At 47.8% G+C, this 25,904-nt stretch overlaps 2 protein-coding genes across 5 annotated transcripts in view; one reads left to right on the top strand and one right to left on the bottom strand.

Annotated features, from left to right (window-relative positions):
• The first annotated feature begins 8,314 nt into the window (after positions 1–8,314).
• Positions 8,315–11,824, top strand: LOC103754389 (superoxide dismutase 1). The gene is made up of 5 exons (XM_029961475.1): positions 8,315–8,390; positions 8,763–8,897; positions 9,303–9,372; positions 10,873–10,987; positions 11,333–11,824. The coding sequence occupies exons 1-5, from the start codon at positions 8,315–8,317 to the stop codon at positions 11,441–11,443; spliced, it is 507 nt and encodes a 168-aa protein (XP_029817335.1). The 3' UTR covers positions 11,444–11,824.
• A 781-nt stretch (positions 11,825–12,605) lies between these two features.
• The window catches only part of SCAF4 (SR-related CTD associated factor 4), a 31,024-nt gene continuing 17,725 nt past the window's right edge, over positions 12,606–25,904 (bottom strand). For all 4 annotated transcript variants that reach the window (XM_029961490.1, XM_029961493.1, XM_029961491.1 and 1 more), the window contains 10 exons: positions 25,304–25,389; positions 24,856–25,046; positions 23,795–23,895; positions 22,409–22,522; positions 21,790–21,946; positions 21,402–21,556; positions 19,607–19,769; positions 19,415–19,495; positions 19,144–19,329; positions 12,606–14,823 (listed from right to left, as the gene is read on the bottom strand). In XM_029961490.1, the coding sequence (XP_029817350.1) occupies positions 13,982–14,823; positions 19,144–19,329; positions 19,415–19,495; positions 19,607–19,769; positions 21,402–21,556; positions 21,790–21,946; positions 22,409–22,522; positions 23,795–23,895; positions 24,856–25,046; positions 25,304–25,389 (2,076 nt within the window). In that variant the 3' untranslated portion in view covers positions 12,606–13,981. The remainder of the gene's footprint in view (positions 14,824–19,143; positions 19,330–19,414; positions 19,496–19,606; positions 19,770–21,401; positions 21,557–21,789; positions 21,947–22,408; positions 22,523–23,794; positions 23,896–24,855; positions 25,047–25,303; positions 25,390–25,904) is intronic.

The raw sequence follows: 25,904 nt of genomic DNA, 5'->3' as shown, positions 1-25,904 counted from the left end.
GGTCTCCCTGGAGCCTTCTCTTCTCCAGGTGAACCCCCCCAGCTCTCCCAGCCTGTCCCAGAGCAGAGGGCTCCAGCCCTGGGAGCATGCCAGCACCAGCAGTGGAAAGAGGAGCCAAAGGCTGAAGCCCCTGCAGGGTCTGCTTTTCCCCACCGTGGCACACACCAGACTGCAGCCCGGGAGGACCCCGTGTGTGTCCCCCAGTGCTGCCACCCCCTCCCCTGCTGCAGCCCCTCTGCTCCCGCTGTCAGGCACACACAGGCAGGTATCTGCATCCCAGCAGACCTGGGGCTTATGGCAGCTAATATGGGCATATTTTTAAGTAATCCCACCTCATTTGCCACTTTTCCAGGGCCTCGGTGGGTGAAATTCATTAGTCATCTGACAGTTCCAGTTATTCCGCATGTCAAGTCCCATCTCTTCATTTACATACCCAGACTGTTGTGCCAAGCCGGTGTGCTGGTTGTACCCCCCTCCACCTACTCTGTGCTAATTTAAGAGTTGTTATTTTTGGCTGGCACGGACTGTGTGCATAAAAAGTTCCGTTTCCTCAAAAAATTCTTAAAAGGAAGCAGAACACGGGCCTGAGCTGAAAACTCCCCCTGCTCAACACCGACTGCCCAAACAGCAGCAAACCTTGTTTTCAGGGAATGTCGCAGGACTAAAACACCTTCCTGTGAAGACCCTGAGTTCTTGAATGATTGAGCTGCACAAAACAGAGTTGTTTCTGACAGGGGCACACAGGAGTAGCTCAGTCAGAAAAAAACCAGCCTGGCAGTTCTCAATGAACAGAGTGAAACTTGCTGCAAGGGCGGCAATTCCGTGATTGAAAACACAGCATTCGTCATGGAAGAATCCGTATGGATGAGGAAGGCTCAAAAGCCAAGCTCTGTCTGCACTCCAGACATTCCCCCTCCGTTTGTAAAACTAATTATGTGTAAACAGAGCATTTTTCTCTTTGCAATGCATGGTGTGATGTTTCTCCTCCACACAAAAGAATGCTCTCGCTCCCTCCCGAGCAGTGCACGCTGTTACCTGAGAGACAGGAACTGCAGGGGACATTCCAAGTGGGAAAATTGAAAAAGGGATTAAAAAAACAAACAAAAAAAAAAATCAGGGAAACTGTTCTTTGAAAAATCGTTGTAGAATGTTACCAGCACACCCTTTCAAGGTGGTGCCGCTGATGTTTTATGTCCTGCCTGCAGCAGCAGGATTCCTCACCACCACAGTCCAAACGGGTCTGAACTGGGGAATTGTTCTGGACTGGTGAACTTCATCCCTGATACTTATTTTCCTGTGGGTTTTGCCTGTAGCTAAAATAAGATGTTCACCACAACCGTTGCCTTCTTTTTTTCTTCAAAAACAGGGGCAGCAATGTAATAATGAAGGTTTCTTTCTGGCTTTCAAGTAAAATTAACTCAGGCTGGTTTTTCAGACACTGAACTCCATACACAGAAAATAAGTATTTCTGCTTAGTAGGAATTTTAGCGAGGATGGTCTGCACTTCCCTAAGTGCAGGTATCCATTATAATCCCCTGGAGAAGCTCTCCCAGGCGTTTACATGCTTCAAAAACCACAATAATGCTTTCTCAGGTTTTTTTCAGCGGGCATTTCTCTGTGAGGCTGCAGCGAGGCTAAGAGTGGGATCACACCCTCGTGCCTCTAGGATTATGCAAAAGAGGAAATGCATTTGATGAATTATTGTCCACCTCAGCCTCTCTTTTGAAAAATGCTGTTATCTGTGTTCGCTGCCGCTGCGAGGGAAGTGATCTGTGAAATCAGAGTTCTTTGGATAATGGCACGGTCTGAGCTTTCCCAGGGATATGATTGCTCCTGTCAGAGGGACACACACGAGCCAGGCAGGAACCTGGGCTTCCAGTCCCTGTTTGTTGTCAGGTTATTATTATAAAGTCTTCCTCTCAATGTCATTGCTAATTTCGTAGAGTCCCAGAATGGTTTGGGGGGAAAGGGACCTTAAAACTCATCTCATCCCACCCCCTGCCATGGGCAGGGACACCTTCCACTAGCTCAGGTTGCTCCAAGCCCCATCCAACCTGGCCTGGGACACTTCCAAGGATGGGGCACCATAGATGCTCTGGCCCCCCCCTCCCCCTGCAATTCCCATGCAACGGCAGGAGGGTGGAACGAGATGAGCTTTAAGGTCCCAAACCATTTTATGATTCTATGATTGCAGTATCAGGAAACTCACCAAGTATCTCTGTGCCATTCCCTTTAAAATCCTTTTTCCCCAGACATGTGAACACGACAGACTGGTTCCATGTTCATGGACAGGGGTTTTTCCCCCACAAACAAGTCCTTATGCCCTTGTTGTTGTCACGGTCTATGCAAGATGCCATGCAAAGATCCACTCCGTGTCCCCAGAGGAATCAGAGCAACCATTTGTACCAATTTGAAGGCTTTCAGATCTTTTCTCAGTCTAGTTTCTTTTCAACCCTTGCAGGACAGATTCTCTCTTCCACAAAGCTATCAGCCATCCTGTGGGAGGAGGAGGGGTTTTTTTCTTTTTACACTGATATTTTGTCACACTGCCCAAGGTTCATCAAGGTACCAAATTATAAGCCTTATTGAAAAAAGACAGAATTATTTTTGTGGGGCTGATAAACCTACATCATTTCTTCCCTTTGCTTCCTCAAACCCCTCACTCACACAGGTATCTTACTTTTTCTTTTTTTTTGTTCCTACTTCAAGTTTTCTGGCATTTTTGTAAAAGAAGAGAAGCACCGTGGAAGGAGGAGTCTGTCAAACAAACCTGGACCACTAATGCCACCCAGTGGCACACACTGGGCACCTGCCAGCGCTAATAAACTCTGAATTAACTTCAGCAAGCTAACTCTAAACTCTCCCCCCACACTGTTTACAGCCATTCACACGGAGGTGTTCTGCACCCATCCGACAAATGTAAGAGACCACGCACGCTGTTGTTGTGTAGCTTGTGTTAAGCACGGGGTTTTTTCCCTTCCCTGCTTCTGTTTTCTTTAGAAAGTATCTCCTACAGCTCGGTCTCTGTGAAGTATTACCCAAAAATGTTTAGGGGGGACCTTCTCACTCTCTGCAACTCCCTGACAGGAGGGGGGAGCCGGGGGGGGGTCGGGCTCTGCTCCCAGGGAACAAGGGACAGGACAAGGGGAAACGGCCTCCAGCTGTGCCGGGGGAGGCTCAGGTTGGACATCAGGAGGAGTTTCTTCTTGGAAAGGGTGGTCAGGCACTGGAAGGGGCTGCCCAGGGAGGTTTGGAGTGCCCAGCCCTGGAGGTGTCCCAGGAAGGCCTGGCCGTGGCACTCAGTGCTCTGGGCTGGGGGACAAGGTGGGGATCAGGCACAGGGGGGACTCCATGGGCTGGGAGGGCTTTTCCAACCTCAGTGATCCTGGGATTCTGAGATCCTGGGTTTGTATCTGCCCTTTCTCGGTGATACAATCAGCTCTCCTGCCCTTTCACAGGGAGCACTCCAGCCAAGAGCCCTGGGTGCAAGGTCTGCAGGCTCCCCCGCGCTGCCCTTCGTCCCTTTGGCAGGGCTGGAGACGGCCACTGCCTAGGGAAGAAATTCCAAACAGATGCAGAGCAGTCACATAAATATTAATGACAAGGCACTGTGGAAATTGTATGAAAACACGTGGCTGATGCATTTTCCAGCTGCATTCCCCCTCATTAATTGCTTGTGTGAAACCAGCACCCCAAAGCCTGGGTTTTACTGACAGCTGTACAAACCCAGCCTGGTGCTTGGGAAGGAACTCCCCGACCATCCAGTGCCCCCAGGGAAGAAACCACGTGAAAACTCCCAATAAAACCTCATCTCTGTTACTCTGGAGGCCCGCCTACTTATATTCCTTTAGTCCTCCTTGATTTGCCACTGCAGAAGCGGGATAGTTTACCCTGTTGTATCGTTTATTTTCTAATTTCTCTCTGTAGTTTTGTACTTTGCATCTCTGAGATTACCCGAGACAGCTGAGTTAAGCAAAGAAAAAACAAATCCAAAGGATATCCAAATGAAACCCCATGGAAGTTGTCTCTGGTACTTGCTTATGTAGCCTGGGATTTGCAAAGTTTTTAGTTTAGTTACCACTGTGAGGACTTCTACAAATAAAAATGTAGCAAAAAATCCAAAGCAAGGTTTTGTTTTTCACCACTGTGAATGAAATCTTTATTCAGTTGTTATACATAACATAGATAAAGTATGAAAAGCCACATGCTTTCTTCGGACTTCATTGATTTTTAGCCTAGTTGACATTTTAAATATGTTTTCCCAATATATATTAGGAAATAAATACTTAGACACACTGTTTTGGTTGCATTCCTTTAGGTGCCTTCCAGTGGCCAAAATAACATCCCTGAGAGCATAAACATTTTGAGAGTCTCCCACTTACTAAAAAAAAATAAAATGTCTCAGATGAGCTTTCTGGACAATGTTCTGTCCTTGACCAGTTTCAGAGGCGTTTTCACCCTCTGTTAACAGCTTAAAAGCCATTTAAAACTTCAGCTGGGTTTGACTGCACTCATCCCTCTGTGCCACAGCAGCAGCTCCCATAAAGCCCTCAGCAGATTGTTGTCCCTGCAAACACCAGACTCCCCAAAATCCATATTTCCATCCATCCTGGCTGTCCTGCTGGTCACTGGTAGCTGCTTTGTCCTCCAAGTTTCAGCCTGTCGGGCTGTTTGTTTCCATGGGGAAACGTGCCCAGACTTTGGTACTGCTTGAAATACCTAAATTCCAGCCCTTGGCGAATGTGAACAAGGAAAAAAACCAACCCACCAACCCAAATTAAACAAAATTAAAATTAAACAAAAGCAGTGGGCAGACCTTGAGCAGCCCCAGTGCCCCTGCAGGCTGTGCTGAGGTGCAGCTCACGCCCCGTGCTGGGTACAAAGTTCTTAATCCACATTTACACAACCTCTCCTCTGAGCCTCATGTTTCAAGCTCGTGGGGCAGTGGAGGGTGAGGGACTCGCAGCACAAAGATTAGCTCAGTTGAGCTGTTAAAAGTGAATGTTGTTTCTAATCTTGCAAAGGCTTTCCAGCTGACACTCCTTTAATTACAGGGAGCCCTTGGTTATCAGCAGCACTGCCCTTCATTTCAGCAGCAGGATTTCCACCAGGGAGCCACCAGCACAGAGTCCTAATGAAAAAAAAGCAATCATTTCCACAGCACTTTTCATCTTCAGAATGCCACACAAACATAAACTCGGGGAATTACCTCTCCCAGCATCCCTGGGAGGGGGAAGAGTGTCCTTACCCACCTGCAGTCCCAGGGGAAGACGTTAATGACACACAGTGTCCTTGCTCAGGAGAACACAAAGCCTTGGGGTCTGTTTTTTTTATTTAGTGGTCTTCGAGTGCCTTTGCGGATGCCCAGGGGTCTGGCAGGGAGGGGACAGCAGGTCCCTGACACCTCCTGCAGCAGCAAAAGGCCAGAGGAGACAGCCTGGAGTGTCCCAGACTGTGCCGGACACGGGTGTGTTGGCAGCCGAGCGCAGTGACAAAGCATTAGGCAGCGGGAAATTCCAGCTTCTGGAAAGCGGGATCCTAAAGGAAGAAAAACAAACAATCCGCCCCCCAAAGCCCCTCCCAGACCGCTCAAAACACAGGATTGTAACGCACACGTGGTGCGACCTGAACAAACACGGGTGTGCCGCCTCCCTGGCCCTCGGGGGGCTCCCAAATCCAGGGCCGACGTGGAAATGCGGCTTCCACCTTTCCACAGAGCAGCTCCAGGCGGCAACTGGATCACTGCCCTGGGAAGGGACTGCTCATCACCTCAGGGAGGGGTTACCCCGGCAATCCCGAGCGATGTGTGCACTCCAGTCTCACCTGGAGCATTTTTCCAGGGAGCACCACGTATTTGCACTAGGGGTATGATTGCCAAGGGAGTCAGAACCCTCAAAATTCCCTCTTAATTTTTTAATCCGTGTGAATTTTGCACAGAAGTTGCTGCTGCAGGGGCTCTGTGCTTGATCCAGGCCACATTTTGGGGTTTTTTTTTTGTTACTTTTGCACATTTTGCTGGGAAGTTTATCAGCCTCTGTCTACCATAGCTTAGGCTGCTGTTTACCTGCATCACACAGGAGTTATTTCATCTGCCCTTTAAGCTGGCAAGTTAGGAAACAATCAGGATGCACTTCCTCTTTTTTCCTCCCTGAATTGACTCTGACACTCCAAGTAACAAAATAATGTGACCTGACAGGGTCCAGTGATGATTTTTGTACTGTCAGACACCCCGCTGAGCTGCTTTGGGGATGGGTTTTTCGCCTGCTGGCAAGATCTAAGAAAATCAATGAGTTAAAAGGAAGTTTGTGGGAGAAAACAGAACAAAAACCTTTCCCTGGCTTCTTGATGTGAAGGAGCACACGTGTAATTAACACATTTGTGTTCCTGTTGTACTCGTGAAAGAAAAGAATCCCAGGGAACACTGTCAGGGTGTGACCTGTGTGAGGTTGCTGGTCTCTCCAGCTGGGTACCCCTCAGCTGAGTTCTGCCCAACTTGGGCAGCCCAGGGCACCTTCACAGGCCCCCTGACACCGATGATTAACACAATCATTAAAATCATTGCTTTGATTGTTGCACTTATGAAGAAACCTGACACGTCTGGCTCTTATCCACCCGTGTGCCCTACATTCATGTCCAGGCATGAACAAGGGCACATCTTGAAATTATTCCAGGAAGAAAGGAACTAACCTGCCTGATAAAAACACGGGCAGTTTTGGGGATGGGACTGGAAGTAAGAGAAAGGCCTGTGCCACTTGTGAGAGGGCCCTGACAAAGTGAGGGAGTGATAAGCGAAGCCAAGGGTGACTGGAAGTAAAATGAGACACTGCTATTTAAAAGAAGTTTAAAAAATATTTAAATCAAACCAGAGCCACCTGGAGGGCACTGGAATCTCTCCTCCTGATGGAACAAGTGCTGCATGTTGTGCCACGAGCACAGATCTGTCTGCTCACGAATCATTTGCAGAGTATCTTCTCTCCAGGCACATCAGGAATAAAACTCCAAGGAGTTTAGCCCACAGTGCCAAGGTGCCTCTTAGGTAGGGAGCTGCCTGGCCCTCCTACCCTTCCATAGCATCTTTCCAGGGTTAAACTACAAATCCACATCTGTCTCTCAGACAAACAATCCCCATGTATTTATGTGGAGTTTTCACCGGTGTTCTCAAGAAAACAGATCTCTGCTTCATTACTGCCACCTGGGCCATGACTCAGGTGTTTTGTGTGAGTCTGAGGTGTGAAACAACCCTTGCTCATCCTCCCCTGACCTTAGCAAGGCCCCAGAGGTGTGGCTTAAAACCACACCTGGGCTTTAAGTAATTTATGCCTCGGTCACATAAGAAATTAATGTTTAATAATTAATTAATTATAAAAGCACCGTGGGCAGGAGGGGAGGAGTAGGTTCTGCCCTGCTCAGGTGAGACCCCCCTGCAGAGCTGCCTCCAGCCCTGGGGGCCCAGCACAGAAGGACATGGAGCTGCTGGAGAGAGTCCAGAGGAGGCACCAAGGGTGGAGCAGCTCTGCTGGGAGGAAAGGCTGGGAGGTTGGGGTTGTTCAGCCTGGAGAAGAGAAGCTTTGGGGTGACCCGATTGTGGCCTTCCAGGACCTGAAGGGAGTTACGAGAAAGATGGAGAGAGACTATTTCCAAGAGCCTTGAGTGACAGGACAAGGGGGAATGGTTTCACACTGACAGAGGGCAGGGTTAGATGAGATATTGGGAACAAACTCTTGGCTGTGAGGGTGGGGAGGCCCTGGCACAGGTTGCCCAGAAAAGCTGTGGCTACTCCGTTCCTGGAAGTGTCCAAGGCCAGGTTGGAGCAACCCAGACTAGTGGAAGGTGTTCCTGCCCATGGCAGGGGTTGGAAGTGGATGGGCTTTAAGGTCCATTCCCACCCAAACCATTCCATGATTACCTAAAGCCCCACATGCTCTCTAATCTTCTGTGCTTCTGATTTAAGTTGAAAACATCCTCTGGGCAGGGCGGCTGTTCTGAGACACGGAGCTGTTCGGGGGCAACTTCACAACCGTATTCATTCCAGTTTGGGCCGGGAGCTCCGCGTCCCCCCCAGCTCGGCCCCGTCCCTCCCGATCCCGACCCTGCTCCCGATCCCGACAGCCTTCCCCCTCTCCGCCAACGGGGGGCGCCGGCCGCCCCCCCGCCAGCGAGCCCCCGCACGTTCCCCTGCCGCGATTGGGCGGGCCGCGCGAGGCACCGCGCGGGCAGCGATTGCTGCCCGCCGCGGCCCGGCTATATAGGGCGAACGCGCGGTGGGGGCGTGCCGCAGTCACGCGGGCGCTGCGGGCGGGCTGAGCGGACCAAGATGGCGGACGGCGCGGGCCGTCGTGCGGATGCGCGGAGAGGGGCCGTGCAGGCGTTCATTCCCACTTCGAGCAGAGGTGAGGGATTTTGGCGACGGGCACCGAGCCTCCCCCGGGAGAGGCTGAGCAACTTGACCTGCGACCTCTTGCGTCCCCCGGGGGCCGGCGGCTAGCTGCGGTTCCAATGGGCCGCGCCTCGGGACTGCGCCGTTTCGCTCGTGGGGGGCGGGGGAGGCGTGCAGGGGTCATCTGCCCTTCCCAGGGGAAGCACGGGATCGTTCTGGAAGGCACGGCCAGATAACGGGCGCCGCTTGTGCTCGGTGATAAATAACGGAAGGATGCATTAGAGGTGGATAAATAAATTCAAACGCTCTGTGCAAGGCGGTGCTGGGCTTGTGGAGGAGCCTGCAGGGCTTCCTGTCACCTTGGCTTGACACAGAGCCGTGTAATGCCAAAGTCCTTGTGGTGACGATAAATCCTTTCCTTTCAAGGGTGATGGACCGGTGAAAGTTACTGGAAAAATCACCGGATTGGCTGATGGAGAGCACGGCTTCCACGTCCATGAATTCGGGGACAACACAAACGGTAAGGTGTCCATCCACGGCTGGAGTGTGGGTGCTCAGCTTCAGAGAGCTTCCTGCAGTGTTGGAGCAGGACTCGGGTCTGGCAGCTGCAAATCTGTGTTAAGAAATCTATGGCGTTTCCCAAGGAAGTGTAATACTCTGAACGTGTTGAGGCTGGTGGTCAAGGTCTGCCATCCCAAGCAGTCGCCTGGAGGGTTGGATACCCCGACGTTAAGAAATAAGAAAGCTCCCGGGTGAGCCCAGGGAGCTCTGGAACGAGCAGTTGTACTTAATTGGACTTCTAAGTCCGCAGCGGGTGATTTACTCCCAGAGGATTAGCGGGACATGCAACAGGAGAGCAGCTGCTCCCTGATGGGTCCCTGGGAGCAGCAGGTTTGCCCTGACGGATCCCTGTGCTGTGTTCCAGGGTGCACCAGTGCCGGCCCTCACTTCAACCCGGAGCGCAAACAGCACGGGGCCCCCAGCGACGCCGAGAGGTGAGTGCAGGGCTGGGCGGGGACAGCCCAGGGACACCCTGGCAATCCTGCAGGATGTGTAAGGTCACCTCACTGGGGCTGTGCTCACTGTACAGCAGTTTGTTTGACACGTGGGCTCCCTGAGTGTGGGGTAAAATATCATCTTCGGGATGTGCCGGTGTTTTTTGTCGTGGCTTGGGAGGAGGGGACAGTGAGGGCCTGTGCTCCTGCCGGGTATCTCTGTGCTTCAGTGGGATGGAAGACCTTGTTCCTCCCCTGGGAGCAGTTCCCCTTGGGAGCCCTTGGACACCTGAGGAGCTGGTGTACCTGTGCTTGCTGGGGCAGCACAGGAGCTGCAGGGGAGCAGAGCTGGGAGCAGGGTTAAACCTAAAGCCTGGCCTTGCACAGAGAGGGTCTGGGATAGCATTAGAACCAGCTGGGCATCGGGACCAGCCTGGGCTCTGTCCGTGAGTGCTCCCTGTGTGGCTGATGAATCCCACCTGGGCGATGGATCGCTGCCGGCCAGGCGGAGCTGGGAGCTGGCTGTGGGCCAGCTCCTGCATGACACAGCATGAAATGGTGTGTCAGGGCCTGGCAGCCACTGCTCGGGGCTAAAGGTTGGGACTGCATGGACATTGAGGCTTTGGCAGGCTTGGTTTTGGCAAATCCTGCTCCTGCTGTGCCCTGCCTGCTCCCACCAGGGCAGCTGTGGGTGGCAGGATCCCTTAGGAGGGTGCAAGGACTTTTATCAGTGTCCAGTTGAAACAATTGGACTGAAGCTTCCTGGAAGCTTAAATCAAGCAAATTCCTAAAGGGAAAGCAAAGCTGCCCTTGACCTGATTTTATAGGACTTGGTTAAAAATGTGGAGTTTGTGCTGTGTAAGAAGCTGGTGCTCAGCACCTGCCTGGCTGAGCTGCACGGAATGTTTCAGGAATGTGTTGGTATTCCAGGTTCTGAGTCTGGCAGAACATGATCAGCTGTGTTTTGAGTGAGTGTTTTGCTTGGGGCGGGTGTGCAGGACATAACAGCATCCTGGAATGCCCAGAAGTCCCGTGAAAACTCCACTGCTCGAGGCACAGTTCTCTAGGAAGCGGAGATGTAGCTGTGATAGAAGCTGTGTGGGAGAGCAGGATGCCAAGTGATGGGGCAATGCCAAACTGGATTCATCATCCCTACTTCTGGCTGGAACTGAGCACCTCCTGTGTCCCCTTTGACCTGTTTCCTGACAAACTGCTCTTCCTAATCCTATTTAAACCTAAAGCCTGTAGAATAGCTGATCTGTGATGGGCATTAAGAGCTCTTAGGAACAGTGGCAGTGTTCCACCAAACCTGGTCTGTGCAGGAAAGGTTAATCTGTGGAATTTGAGAGCCTGTGGACAGAGGGTGATGCCATTGGCATGGAGGGGGAGGATTCTGGACACATGTGGCCTGAGTGTAGTAACAATATAAAGTCCCAGCCTTCCCTTGGAAGAGCTTTCAATCCAAGCCCCTTTCCTGAGTCTGTGTGTGTTCTTGTGCAGGCACGTGGGAGACCTGGGCAATGTGACTGCCAAGGGAGGAGTGGCCGAGGTGGAGATCCAGGATTCCGTCATTTCCCTCAGCGGCCCTCACTGCATCATCGGCCGCACCATGGTGGTGAGTGTGGGGGGACTGGTGCTGCTCGAGGGGCACAGGGGGCTCTCTGGGGGTTAATGAGATCCCAGTTTCCTGCTGGCCTTCCAGGGATGTCCCTCTCCCCTTAGCTTTGCCCCTTCCAGCTGTGGGTGACTGAAGGAACTGGTCTGCGGAGGGAATTGGCACAAGTGCTGTCACTGGAAGGTGTGGAAACAGGCACCTGAGGACACTGGAAGGAAAGTCCAGTTGGGAGTTTTTAGCAGGGATATGGGTTTGACATAGTGCAATTAGTGTGTGGTGTGAGACCCTGCTGGGAGCAGGGGAATGTGGGGATTGGGATCTGCAGTAACACAAGTTCTCTTTTAGGTCCACGAGAAGCGGGACGACCTGGGCAGAGGGGGGGACAACGAGAGCAAGCTGACGGGGAACGCGGGGCCCCGCCTGGCCTGTGGAGTGATTGGGATCGCCAAGAGCTAAGTGTGGCACCTGCAGTGCTGCTCCATTGCTGCTCTTGCCCTTCCTCGTGCAAGCCCAAGATTTGTCACTAATCTCCTGCTCCTCTGCATCCCGAGCAGCGCTTAAACCGCTGAGACTGCCGGCGTTTTGTATGATGTACATGGCAATTAAAGTGTCCCTCCTGGAACAGCTCTGTGGTCTCTGCTCACACACCTGCACCAGTCCCTGTCGCATCCCTCACTGGAGCAAATCCCTGCTGTGTGCCAGGGAGGATGGGGGCAGTGCTCACATCCCAGACCCTGGCAAAGAGCAGCAGCCCTGGGGGTGTCAGGGCTGCTTCCTGGTGAAGGTGCAGCATTTGTAGATCTCCAGCCTGTGTAATAAATGTTCTGGGCAGATACACCTGGGTCTGGCTGTCTGTAAACAGGGAACACCCCTGAACCTGCACCTGCTGGGAATAGAAAGGGGGCCTGGGTGGTTAAAGTGCATCCAGCAAGTTGCTTCCAGGTGGTACCCCAGGACCAGCCAGGAGTAACCACTGTATGGAAATGCCAGCTTCCATCACGTTTCTGGGTGTCCCTCTGAAACATTTCAGAGTCTCTCTTAACAGGGAAAATTAATCATTTTAATGAGGACTTGTATCAGTGTGCCTTTATCTTGTACATAAGGATGTTGATGGAAGTAGCAGGTTGCAGTTCTAGATACCCCTATTCCACTGAGGAATGTTACAAAAGGAACTTGGGAGTAGAGCAGGAATACTGTAAAAATACTTTAAACTTACATTGCCTGCTGGTGCCAGACAATTGTGTGAGTCTTCACCTGCCTGTGCCTCTTCCAGAGGGTCACTGTGAGGTTATTCCACAGGCACTGCTGCAGAAGGCAGTAAGGAATTGCTCCACAGGTTTCCTAGGCTCTGCTTTCAGCTCCCTACTGAGGGAAAGGGAGAGAAGGTGAGGTGGGGTTTGTATGAACAGAGCAGCCTCTGCCCCTTTCATTCTTGTCTCCAGCTCTTCAACGCAGTGAGACAAACCCTCCCTCCTTACAGAGCTGAGGCAGCTTTTCCCAAGGCTCAGACCTCAGTGTCTGGTGTTCTCTGGACACAGGAATGTCCCACAGGCCTGGCAGGAAACAACCAGTGAGGACACGAGTTTTAACACATGGAAGTTGAGTTCACTGCAATGTGTAAACAGGTTCTTTCTCTCTTTATTCTGCTATTGCAAGAACATAAAAATAGATGTCCTCTCCCCACCCAGAGCTCCACACTGGCTCTCCCATCCCTCCCTCCCCCAGAGACAATTCCACAGGGTAGCTGAGAAAAAGGACTAAGGAAGCAGCTGCCCTTTCCTTGGGGAAAAACCCCTTTAAAGGTAGAACACACCTACAGAAAGGAAAAAAAATCCATTAAATATGCACAGGATTCAAACACATTTCCTATGGTGCTTCTGGAGGGCAGGACTTCCCAAACTGTCTGTGCCCAAGGGATCAGCCACCAGGAAACTGCCCTCATCCAATCTGACACAACCATGGAAGTGCTATGGAGAGGGGGTGGCAGAACTCCAGGAACACCAGGAAACACCCAGCCCAGAGGCACAGCACCAGGGGGGCACAACCTACCTCTGGCAGGGTTAGGAGGGGCCGGCGTTCCCACCCGAGCAGCCCCGATCCCAGAGGAAGCGGCAGAATCCTTGTCCCAGCTCCACTTCAAGAACCAGGTTGGCAATTTACAGCAGGTTGTAGTGCCTCTGAGGTCTCACTTTCCAGCAGCATCAGTGGCTGACAGGTAGAAAAGCCCAGCACACACCTTGGAACAGCAGAGCGGATGTGCCTGAAGGTGTCACTTCTTAAAAAAAGGCAAATCAAGGGCAGCAGGAACCACAGAACCAATCAAGGGGGAGGAAATAAAAAATAAAGCAAAGAATGGACTGCATTGCAAACAAACACTAAACAGTTAACTCTGCAATTAACATCTCAAAACTAACTTTTACCCAGGGTGGTCAAGTATCTCATTAAAATGCAGCAATCTAAAACTCCAGAGGACTGTTACAAATAAAAACTTGCTTCTGTGAATCGCTACACAATCAGGTGGATTTCCTTTCACAAACAGAACCAAACCAGTCTAATTTAGACTCCAGTACAGCATGAACAGTTCCAACTTTAGGCTGTTGAACACTCCTTTTCCACTTCAGTGCAGCGTAGGAAGAATAGCACACGTTAAAAGTTTGTTACGAAAATAGAGTTTATTAAAAACACATCCCTATTGTTTTTGAGGAGCTTTCACCGTTACCTTTTTCTTAAATTAAAAACAAAATAGAAAGCACTTCTACTTCTGATTCGTAAACTTTTTAAAGTCAAAACTTTAAAAAAGTTACAGCAAAAACGGGTAATATTTAATCATCTCTTCAGTATTTATGTTATGCTGTGGCTATTTTTAAATAGGAGGGGAAGCAATCAAATTGCTGGCGGGGCCCCTGCGCTGGGCAGGGCCGGGGGCGGCAGCGGATTTACAGCACTGTACAACTAAAGCTCGACACTCCGACCCAGGCTGGGCAGGGCCCGGGCTCAGCGCGGAGCCTCCGCCACGGCGCCCGTGTCCTTGTCCGCCTGTTCCAGGGATGAGGTAGCCTCGGGTGCCGACTCTTCCGCAGGTTTCGCACCCGCAGGTTCGGACTCTCCCGCCGCGAGTTCTGAAACAATGTCTGCGTCGGCCGCTTTGCCGCCGTGGGACTCGTGGTTTTTGTCGCCCTCCGCCCTGTCTGTCACCTCCGGCTTTTCCTTGCCGCGGCCTTCTTCCTTGTCTCTGCGCGACTCCCGGTCTCTGGAATCCCTCTCCCTGTCTCGGTGGCCGCTGGAGCGCCTGTTCCTGTCCTCCGAGTCCCTGTGCCTGTCGCGCTCGGGGCTGCGCCGGCCCCAGTCGCGCCGCTCGCGGTTCCCGAGGCGCTCGTGCTCCCGGTCGTCCCCACGGTTCCCGTAGCGCTCACGCTCGTTATCTACCCGGTTCCCAAACGACCTCCTTCCGAACCTCTCCTGGTCTCTGTTGGGGGTGAACGTCTGCCTGTCGTTCCTGAACTGGCGCCCGTCCCTGTTCTCCTCGGGTCCGCCCGGGCCCCCGCTGCCCGGGACCCCCCCGGGCCTCACAAAGTGCCCCGGCGGGGGGAAGGGGGTTTTCATTCCGTGGGGGGGAGGCATCCCAAAGCCCCCCGGCCCCGGCGGGGGCCCCCTGTGCATCATGTGGGGGGGCATGTGGCGCGGTGGCATCAGCGGGAAGCGCGGCAGCGGCGGGGGCGGCATTCCCGGCGGCCGCTGGAGCGGGATCAGCCCGGGCCGGGCGCCCAGGAGCCCGGTGGATGGAGTCTGGAGCCCGACCACGGGGGCTGGAGGGGGCGGTGCCACGCCCTGGGTGCCTGCAAGGAACACACAAGGGACAGTCAGAGCCTGGCAGCAGGGAACACAAGGCATTTCCATAGCTCCAAACCCACTCTGCAGTTATCCCAGGAAAAGAGCGCACGAGAACTTGGAGCGGAGCTTCCTGCGCTGCCCAGGTGCAAACACACCTCTGTGTGCTGCTGAAGGGAAGATGTGGCAATGGCAGGAACTCATCCCTGATCCCAAAGGCCTCCTGTGCCCTGCTGCAGGTCAGAGAACCCCCTCAGCCCCAGCTCAGCCTCTCACCTCCTCTGACTGCAGCCAGAGCCCTTTCCTGGTACAAAATATATATATTATAATATATAAAAGGAAATGCAGCAGGTAATTAATTTCTAGATTCTTTTTTTCGAAATACAATCCTTCATCCTTCACAGCACATACCCAACACCAACTGTTTTCTGTTTTAATTCCTGGACTCTTTTGTTTTTAGCACGTTCTTCGCAAGATGACAAAAAATTACCCTCTCCAAACATCTTGTTGGAGAAAGCTCAGCCCAAAGCTCGCTGACACCAACAGGAGGAGCCAGAATGGAGGAGGAGGGAGGAATTCTGAGCTCCACCTGAGGCCTTCCCAGGAACACACTGCACCTTCCTGCTCCATGTGCTCCTGCCCTGCAAACACGGTCCCTGCCTGGGGCGTGTGGTGTTCCTGTATCAGTCTGTTGGGACTGTAATGTTTTCACATACATGAATAAAAATGAAAGTTAAAAACAGATGTTACGCTAACTTTTGTAGCTCCTGCCCCGGTAGAACCAGAATGTGGAATAGCTGTGGAAAGTAATGCTGGAATTAGAGACTTGGCAGTGCCAGCAGTGAAAACTGCACTTTCCCCTCTTCCTTTTTAACTCTAAAATGCAGAGCCCTCCCTCCTCCCATTCGTCACCAGGTCTGTAATCACTGAGCTGAAACTCCTCCCATGACAGAACTGTGGATCTGACAAGCCAAGACACAAGGCTAATGATGTCTCCCAGGAATTCTGAGGTTTGGGGATGTTCTTGTTGAAAAAAAACCATCTTTTGATCTGCCACAGAAGATTAAAAATAAGGCAGGAACAATAACTGAGAACTACTGAGCTGAAGAGGACAAGCCTATGCTTCTGCTTCGAAGCAGCAGAGCAGACATGGGCTACAACAGCATGAACATGAGGCAAGAGAGAAAAGTTTCACATTTAATAAGTACAAGTAATTTAATTTCTCCACAAACTGCAGCACTGAAGTAGCATAATGGTACCTGGAACTCCCCCTCTTTCACTCTGAACACTCTTTAAATATCAGCCCCCTTCAATGTCAAGGCTAAATCAGCTGTAGAAGCACGACCAGAGTTTCCTCACCAAATAAAAACTTGCAGAACTGTCCAGAAACACACCCTTGTTTACTGAAAATGCTCAGGAAAATTCATGGTACAGACACACGTGGTGACAGGTCTGAGAAAATTCAAAGCCCTTTGTTGTGTCATGCAGAGAAAGGCAGTAAATAACACTGGTTTCCCACACTGGGTAAGAACTCCTTGAGCCCTGAGACAGACCCTGAGGTGATTTACTGACCAGCTTCTCGTAGTCAAGACAGAAACCTCATCCCTTTTACCTGCTCTTCTGTGTTGTTTTGGATGTGTAAAACCACACACTGCCTTCACAACTCACGTTATTTATAACTGTGACTGGTGCTGCCCAGTTACAGGCCCTCAGACCTTGCACTGTGTGTGCTCAGGAGGGGGCAGGACTGAGATAGGAAAACCCATCCCAAACCAGAGGGTGGTTGCAGAGTCACAGCTGAAATAACTCACCATCAATCCCAACACTTTGTAACAGCCACACTCAGAGGGGCTCAGAAAATGTTGTATCTGTTTTATGATTTAATGCAGATTACACTTGAGAACAAGCCAGCAAGGGAACAAAGACTTAATGACTGAGCTTGCACTACCAGGAAATGAATGCCAAGTTCGGTGGGAACTCCAGGATAACTAAGCTTTGATTACATGTCATTATCCTGGTAGGAATTTGGGTAAAAAGACCCTACAAACTGCAGTAGGTTGTATTTCACCTGGATCACAGAATCTGAATATTCCAAACACTGCATCTACAGTTTGTTACTGGCCCAAGTTAAAATATTTGCTCAGCATCAAGAACACGTTGTCCACTCCAAAAGGATTTAAAAACTGTTGTTTCCTGCAACAGGCACACGTAAAAGGAGCCTAAAAATACCTGCTCTGCAGGTCATTGAAAACTCCCTGAGTGCTCACTCCCTGAGCCATCACAGCCTGGAGTGTGTTGTTCTGATGAACAACAGGGAGGTGTAACAGCAGTGAGTGTGATCAAGGATAAACTAAATTACAACAACCTGAGGGTGCTTTTTAGAAAAAGGCACAAAAAATCCAGACCCAATGTCCACAAGGGATCACTCCCCTGAAGCACAACCATGTCCTTGCTGGAAATGATGAAGGAATTACATTGAAGGCACAAAGGAAATCAGTGGAGATGAGACAGAACTTATAAGAGAAACTGTATGAAATGTTAATCCATTTAGAATTACTTTGTAACATGTCTTCCATATAAAAACTGAACAGAAAGAAGCTTCATTCTGGAGTTACAAAAGTTATTAAAGAGCTCCTGTGTGTTGTACAGGTTACAGAAGGTGATCCCAAGCAAGGAGAAGTTTAGATCTCTCTGACAGTCTCTTCCCAGCCACCTCCATCCCCTGAGCTTGGCCTGCTGCAGGTCATCCATGCATCCATTCAATGCAGGAGGAATCAAAGTGCTTTTAAGGAGAGTTTAATTTGTGCCAACTTACTGAGTGGTTCAAAAAAGCCAAGATAGCTGATATTAATCTTTTCTCTTAAATCACATCACATTATAATGTTTCTTCTGGTTTCCTTGCATCTTGTATCAGACTGTGAGCAGTCCCCACAACTCCAGAATATCAGGATGGAAGGGTTTTATGTAACCCCTTGATTATAAATAACTTCTTGAAATAAGACACCCATCAACATCCAATGCTACTGCTTAAGCAAACACACAGATCTCAGCCACTACTCCAGCACTGCTCTGTGAGCTCAGAAAACCTGAGCCTGAACATTGAGAGAAGTCACTCTGATCACATGCACTTTACTTGCCTCAACCACTCAGAGAACAAGTTCACAAAAAAAAAAAGGCAAGTTCTTGACTTCCAGATTTCTCAAATTCAGCTTCCTGGGATTTGTAAGAATAAAAAGCAGCTGCTGCCCAAGGAACCAATGTGGGTGTCTAATTTAATTCAATCTTCAGGTTGTAAAACCTTTTTATTACATGTGCAGCACTACAGCAAAGGGCAGAGGAACTTCATACATTCCACAGCCTTGGAATAAGAAATTCAGGTTCTGCTGTACAAGACACAGTCCCACAAAACTCCAAAATTCTGGTAGTGCCGTGCTGCCATCACAAAAAGTGCAATTCACCATGAAGGTGTGTGAGTTTCTGTGTACATTGTAAAGTTCTGGGCAGAAACCCACTGACACCAAATTAACTTTTTCATTCATTTGTTAAGCTGTCATTTAGAGGTCTGAAATCCCATAAATGCGATAATCTCACTAAAATACATAGGTAACAAGTCTTCTGAGGCAATTCTTGACACTGGCCCATCAAAGGCCATCCTAAAGTAAAAATTTAGCAGAGCTCTGTACCATTAAACAGTTCACACTCCCTTTCAAAATCTGACCAGGTTTGTACCATACTGGGAAAAGTAATTTATGCAACATACCCAAGCTACTTTGGTTTTGTAATCAAAATACCATTTGGCAATTTAATAATATATTCCTACAAAGGTTTCCAAACCTGTAATACTGCAAGGCTGAATAAAAGCTTTAGGCTTTCTGTTTTATTAAAACAATTTATTCCATATATAAAAAAAGTATGTGCCACATCCTCACAGATTTAAAAAAATACACTAAAAATAGTTAATAAGTTAATTTTATACATGTAATAGTTGAGTCTAAAACCTGGTTCATATGTCAGATGTGTTGTTTAAAGTTCATTTTCTATCCTAAATAAACATCCACTTGCTTAAAGTAGACAGCATTTTAATTTGTAACTTAAACATTACAGCTTTGTTTCTTCAGAAAATATCTTCAATAATAAATGAAACTGCTTCTTCTGTGCAAAATCAAGCCTCTAAAAGTGATTTCAAAGCCAACAGAAGGGCAGAAGTTTCAAGAAGTTGAGAAAAATGTGCTTCCTTTCCCCTGGAGACTAAGTCAGCAGCAAAATCAAAATGGTATTTTAAATTTAGGGAACAATGAAGTGCAGAACTTACACAAGAGAGCACTTACCAAGGAGTGGGACAGCCTGGGTGACAGGAGCAGGGACATTAGTAGGTGCTACAGGAGGTGGAACAGTCCCATAGATTTTGGAACTATCGGTGGTTTCAGCATTCCCTCTGCCTCCAGAAACTACTGGGATGGGATTTCCTACAGACGACTCCTTTGTAGTGTCCTCACTCCCACCCGTTGCTGTAGCTGAGGAACAAGGCATGGACACATTAACCACCAGCAGCACTTCCTGCTGCACGACCCCTGCCTCCCACAGGGCTCCAGCACTTACAGTTTGGGATGTTCACTGCCGGAGTGTGCGGGACAGACACCGGAGGGGTTATCGGTGGGGGCGGCCCAGGAGGAAGGAAGCCTACAAAATACAGATGCCCCCTGAGTGCCCCTTTGGCACAACACCCCAGTGCAGCTGGGTCTGTGCTCTGGGGTCAGCAGGGCACAGGGTGAATGAAGCACCCCCACGTACCTGGGGGTAAATGCAGAGGGTTGAATCCAGGCCGTAAGAACGGGGGCGGCGGCGGGGGCGGCACCCCGGGAGCAAATCCAGGAGGGGGGATTCCTAAAGGGGCTGTGAAAGCAGGTGGTTGGAGTGCACCAACCACAGGAGGCCCCGAGGGATGTGGTGGAACCTAAGGAAAAAGCAAGGGGAAAAACGTGTTACCCCAAGACTGAATGGGTGATTCCCTGTCCCACTGGGATCTCTGCTTTGCTCAGCACAACAGGAACATTTAAACAACCTACAATTGCTCTGCAGCAAGTGAGGCTTGTGTAAGAGACCTAATTAGCACTCAAAGAACTCCTACCACTCACGAGATCAACACCAATCTTGTTTGCCTTTATAATTAGAGAAAAATTCTTCTCTGTGGTAAATGGTTTTAATGTATGTTGGTGGCTCACCTCCACACACCTTTCACACAGTGGCTGGGATTCATTTCCATCCAGGAGGATCCAATGCAATGCACATGACTTTGGAGCAACTAAAAACCTTTGCTTGTTTCCTTCTTACTACCTGAGTTTATACACTATAATATAGTGATTTTTTCCTTTGTTTTTCTCTTTAATTCTGATTTATATCAAGCTCTGAATTTAAATTAGCTCTGATTTAAATTAAGTCGGTCCTTAGTCTCACATTTATGAGCTTATTACAGAAACTACACTAAATGTGTGGGAATCAAAAGGAAAAAAATCCAATCAAAAACATGCTCTGAAAGGATTTAATAAAGCAAAGAAGAGCTGTGTGCCCAAGTGACCATAACTGACCACCTCCATGACCAGCAACATTTCAGAACACCAAGACCCCTCATAACTTTTTATTTCTAGAGGAAAGAAGGACAAGCTTTTGCTGTTTTATTCTCAGGACTGAAAGAACCTGCTTCGGGTTCCTTATCAGCGTTACTCAGCCCAGGCACACTAAATCTGTGCTATTACAGTTTGATAATCAAAATGATGATATCAGAAACAGCAAATCTGGGGAGGGATGTAGCAAACTGGGATCAACATGGAAAAAATAACTAGAGGGAGAATTGTTTACTAAGGAGGAGACTGGAATGGAGAAAGGGAGGAGAAAGCACAAGGGAAGGGAAGGTCGGGAAGTGAGAAAAGAATCAGTTGTGGGAATCCTGCAGCAGAAGCTCGTTCTTGACACTTCCTTTTTCAGCATGGATTTAAGGAAAATAAACAAAATCACTGCTATTTAATACAGTTAATGGCTACTAAACTTTCTGAAATTATAAGTTTGACTTACTGTTAATTTACTAAATAATAGTTTATAGCACATCAAGAATCATGTGTCAAAACAACCCATAATTCAACATATTATGTTCTCAAATCCCATAATTGGCTAAATTATACATGTCTTCAAATCATTTGAGTTCTTGATCTTCTGTGAGTGCCTGCCACATTGTAGTTCATAAATCACATTTTCTCAAGATGCAAGACAGTTTTATTCATACTCCCTCCCATCTGGGAGAAGGGATACTACTGTTTTAAAAGCAAAGAGAAACTATTGACATTAAAGTAATTTGTGTATCTATCAATAGAAAAGCTTTTTCTTAGGGGAAAATTATTAGGAAAACAAACAAAAAAAAGCCAATCACCAAACTGAAGATGCAACTCAGCCCATCAATAAAAAAAACTCTACTGCAGTAATTTCTCTGTGACTGAGAGTCAAACAGTTACCATTCATGGCATCTCCTCCCTGAATTATTATTTAAAGTAAGTTTTTGTTTCTTTATCCCAAGTTAATGAGGAACAACTCTCACCTGTGGAGGAGGTACTGTTATTGGTGCAGGCATGGGGACAGGGATGGGGACAGGTAAAGCTTTGGGTATAGGTGACACTGGTTCATTGTGTGCAGCTTCTGCGCCTCCGTTCTGAGCTACTTCATTTTCAGACTTCTTGGGGATTCCCTTCCACTCTGTACAACACAAAATCCCAACAGACAAGGATCAGCTCAGAGGGAGCAGAGAGGTGAAACATGTTTGCTGATGTTTAGAAAAGGACCTAATTGAAACTACTCAAATAAGAAGCATTTATACATATTTCTGACAATAATAAAAAGAAATAATTAAAAAAATTGGACAGAATGACCCAACCCTGAAATAAAAGCTTCACTAACTGCACACAACTGAACATGCAGCACTGCTGTACCTGGACTAAGAGTTTCATTGTCCAGCATTCCCCCTTCACAGAAGCTTTCAAGATCTTCAGGTTTGACTTTGTCCCACGGTATGTAAGTCACACCTAATTCCACATCCCAGTACTGCTTGTAGTCTGGCTTTATTCCTTTATTCAGAGCCCATGCAATCTTGGAGGGGGAGAAAATACATGTAAGTCAGGCAAATGTTTCCATTTTAATGCATTTCATATTTCTTTCTCACAAAACAGCACTACCACTTGGGGCTAAAAGGCAAAGACAGTAACTAAAACAGTTACAACACTGAAGTAAGTTGTTTTTTTTTTAAAGCAGACTTAGTTCTTTTTCCTTGGCTTGAATTTTGCTCACTATTTGTAAAAATGTATAAAGCCAGTTTCTTCCCATGTTCCCCAGCCACTAAGATTAATTCCAGTTCCCTTTGGAGGACTCTAATATGATGTTCTACAGAAGGAAGAACGTCACTAATTTAATGCATCCTTCCTTATTTATTAGTATCTTTGTAGGATTATCGTATGTAATGAAAGTCTTATGAGACAAATATCCAACAACGGATGAGAAAGGGTGACAGTAATTCCAGCAGCTTCAGAAATCCTGACATTTTCCAAGCAGTACCTTGATGGATTTCTGGTTGACTTTGAAGTTCCCTCGGCTCAGTTTCTGGAGGGCTCTGTTGGCATCTTGTCTGTGCACCATGACAATGTAGGCACATCCTCTGGGGGGGATCATCTGGTTGGGGTTTAAGGAACAAAATTGGTTTTGCAAATAAAAAAGCAATGAACAACACACAAGTGTTCAGTTACAGCAAGCTGGGACATCAGAGGGTGTTCCAGAAGGGGCTATGGAAGTATGGAAGGGAATGTAATTTAAGAGGCCAAGAAAGCCACTATCTTCAGGAAGTACACATTTCTAATAAACTAAAAATTCCACAACTTCTGAAGTGGAAAGCTTTAAACTCTAAAATATGGCTGACTCTTGTATATTTAATCTTTTCAAACTGCTAAACACGTAAATGCTGTGGTCTGGCAATTAATTACCTCGTTGGAGGACACACCAATACCCCCCTTCATTCCATATACCATGAGCTGGCAGCTGCACCTCCACACTCGGGTCTATCTGCAGCTTTGGAATAATTTTTATTATTTATAATGAATTTGAGAAAAATCTCCTACGTTGTTTTACAAAATTTGGAGTAGGAAGAAAACTGCAGTCGCTCCTTTTTGTTTGTTTCAATGAAATTTTAACAGCTTGTCCTAGTTAGGACAGCTGAGATCAGTTCATCATGGTGGGTGTAACCCAAAACTGTATTCTATAGCCTTCCATGTCATTTCCCAGAAACTAGACTATTGTTGTCAATAGACTATNGGGTACTGGGTTATACATTTGGGTTTTTGTGGGTTGAGACCCATTGTTTGTTTGTATTATTGTACTTACTGTATTATTTTAATAAATTGTTATTCTGACTTATAATCTCTCCTTTGAGTTGGGTTCATTCCCCCTGCTGGTTAGCTTTTAAACCAGCACACAGCTATTATTTATATATTTATATGTATGTATTTATATATTTATACATATAAAATATCCTTAAATACAGCTAAACAAAACAACAGTTCTGTGTTTATGGCTAAAATAACACCAGCTGAGGGTCCACATTTCTGTATTCAAACAAAATGGAGCAGATGAACTCAGCAGCACAGGATGTAATTCTGCAGGCATCTAGCTCTTCCTCATTCTCCAGAGAAGGCAGGATTTTTATGAAAATGGCATAATCTTCTCTGGTTTATTTGCATTTTTAAATTGCAAGAACCCAAAGCAACTCTGTTCTTTGTCTACAACTCAGCCAAACTAATTTGAGTCTACACATTAAAAAGCACAACATGCAGGAAGTGAGAGCTCAACTCTTTGGAATTTATAAAAATAAAGCTGTCTTAGAGCAGCCTGGAAACACTTTTTGTAACCAAGCATATCAAAGTAGCTCACACTGCAGCATTTATTACTCACATTGATCGACTCAATGGGGCCAAACTCTTCCAAAAGACTTCCAACGTCCTGCTGAGTTGTCCTCTTGTCGAGCTGTCCTACCCAAAGTGTGGTACTACAAACTGCAACAGAGAGTTAACTCAGGTTGGGAGAGCCATTATTGACACAAGCTCCTCTTACAGGACAGAGTAAGCAGCCCATTTATCTCACTTCATGCTGAATTCAGGGTAATAAACCAGCAACTGAGCTCAAAGTATCACATTGGCTGCACTTTAGCACAGCAACATTTAATACTCAGCCACGTTTTGCCCAGTAAGTGATACAAAACTGCAAACTGTGTCAGCACTAAGTGACAATCTGGGAGAGGTGCTGGCAGAGGCACATCTCACACCACTGCCAGGGAGCTTTCAGTGAACAGCTGCCAAGGCCCTGCAGTCCTTGTACACTACTGGAATTGTCACTCACCAGGTTTTGGCTTGTTAAAACTCTTCAAGTTTGTGTGTCTCTTACGTAAGAGAATGCTTTCATTTTACATGCTGACCCCGGAGAAGATTCCACATTCCAAAGGAATATTCAGAAGACAACTACTATGTTTGGTCTATAAACACAGGCAAAGCCAAGATTACTTCAGATTATTTCAGCCTGTGTTTTCCAGGTCAAAGCCCCCCTCCAGGTCTGAGAGACACACAACACTGAATAATTAGAAAAATTGTAATAATTAACAACTAACTCAACTTGTTATTTAATCTGCTTTAGCTTGCAGGTCTCAAAGGAAGGAAAATAAAAACATCGGGCTGCAACTTTTTCTTCTCATTTATAGCCAAAGTATTTCCAACTTGGAGATATTCCAAAAATGCTAAACTGTCTACTATGAGTAAAGGCAGTGCAGGGATGTGAATTTAAGTCCTACCAGCTTTACAGCTCAGAAAACAAGTCGCAGTGCAGTTTACTTTTTTTCTGTCTGGATGAATCTTGGAGACTCAAGGAAGAGGAACACAACAATTTAAAGAACATTGCTCAAAAGGTGGTAGTTACTGGTATTTGCAAAGTTGCATCCCCAATAAAAGGAAGAATGAACTTACCACTGACAGTTTCTGACTTGATCTGGGGGAGGCCCTTGGACCTGCGCTCCCTCTCCCGCTCCCGTTCCCGCCTTTCCTGGGAGCGTGACTTTGGGGAGTGTCGGCGCCGGTCCCGGGAGCGCGACCGGGAGCGCCGGTGACGGGAGCGCCGGGACCGGGAGCCAGACCTGGAGCGTTTCCTCTTGGGGGACCTGGTGTGAACCAAAGCCACGTGTGTCACATCGGGGAGCGAAAGGTTTATTGCTTCTACAAAAAAAAACGGCTAAAAAAGAGATTTCCAGTGAACTCTGCCACTGAAATGGGAGTTTATTGACAGGTAACTCTCCCAGTAAGAGAACTGCAGAGATAGCCAACTTCCCTCAGAGGGGAGATGACTTCCAGGGGTTCATAATTCTTAGTCACTAATCCAGCTCTCATTCCTGCACTAAAAGAGCTTTCACTGATTTACCTTGATGCAGATCTAGATCTCGACTTCCTGCTGTCAGAAACATGCCGTTTGCCCTCCTGAACAGGTGGCTGCTCCACTTCCATATCCTAAAATATGAAGTTGACTGGTGTTATGGGTGAGCAGCACAAGTACTTTATTTCTTTTTATGCCAAGACTAAATTATGTAACAGCACTAAAATTACACTGAATATTCAAATGTGTGAAATTAAAGAGTAACGTGGCTCTCCCTCAGAAGCCTCACCTCTGCTCTGTGTCACTGACAGGGAGAGGGTCCAGTATTACATGTACTTAACACAACCACTGAAAACACAGCATAGAAATAATCTGAACAACTCTTGTTTTCAATTGGCATATTATCTTTTTTCCATATTTCAGTCCATCTCCACAGAATATGATTATTCTCCTTAAAGTCAGTCGGTGGATCCTGCTGTGTCAAAGTTACAGGCAAAGTGAGGTTTACTACAGCTCTTCTCCAAGACATTACTAAAAACTACTTTAAGCCCTGTATGTAAGCACACTGTAACAAATTTGAAAAATGAAGTAGAAAGTCAAAGCAATACATAAAATGCAAGAACTTGCTTAAAAAAAACCCAACTAATTC

This window comes from Manacus vitellinus, unplaced genomic scaffold, assembly GCF_001715985.3.
Source record: "Manacus vitellinus isolate BGI_N305 unplaced genomic scaffold, ASM171598v3 scaffold_35_pilon, whole genome shotgun sequence".
In the NCBI taxonomy this organism is placed as follows: Eukaryota; Metazoa; Chordata; class Aves; order Passeriformes; family Pipridae; genus Manacus; species Manacus vitellinus.
The sequence above is the reverse complement of the archived record's forward strand: the minus strand, read 5'-3'. Positions and strand labels throughout refer to the sequence as shown.

Bases quoted from the DNA above. Each gene is read 5' to 3' on its own strand.
- LOC103754389 (XM_029961475.1), top strand. From the start codon at position 8,315: ATGGCGGACGGCGCGGGCCGTCGTGCGGATGCGCGGAGAGGGGCCGTG. The intron at 9,373-10,872 runs GTGAGTGCAGGG...GTTCTTGTGCAG, and splicing joins GCCCCCAGCGACGCCGAGAG to GCACGTGGGAGACCTGGGCA. The intron at 10,988-11,332 runs GTGAGTGTGGGG...GTTCTCTTTTAG, and splicing joins TCATCGGCCGCACCATGGTG to GTCCACGAGAAGCGGGACGA.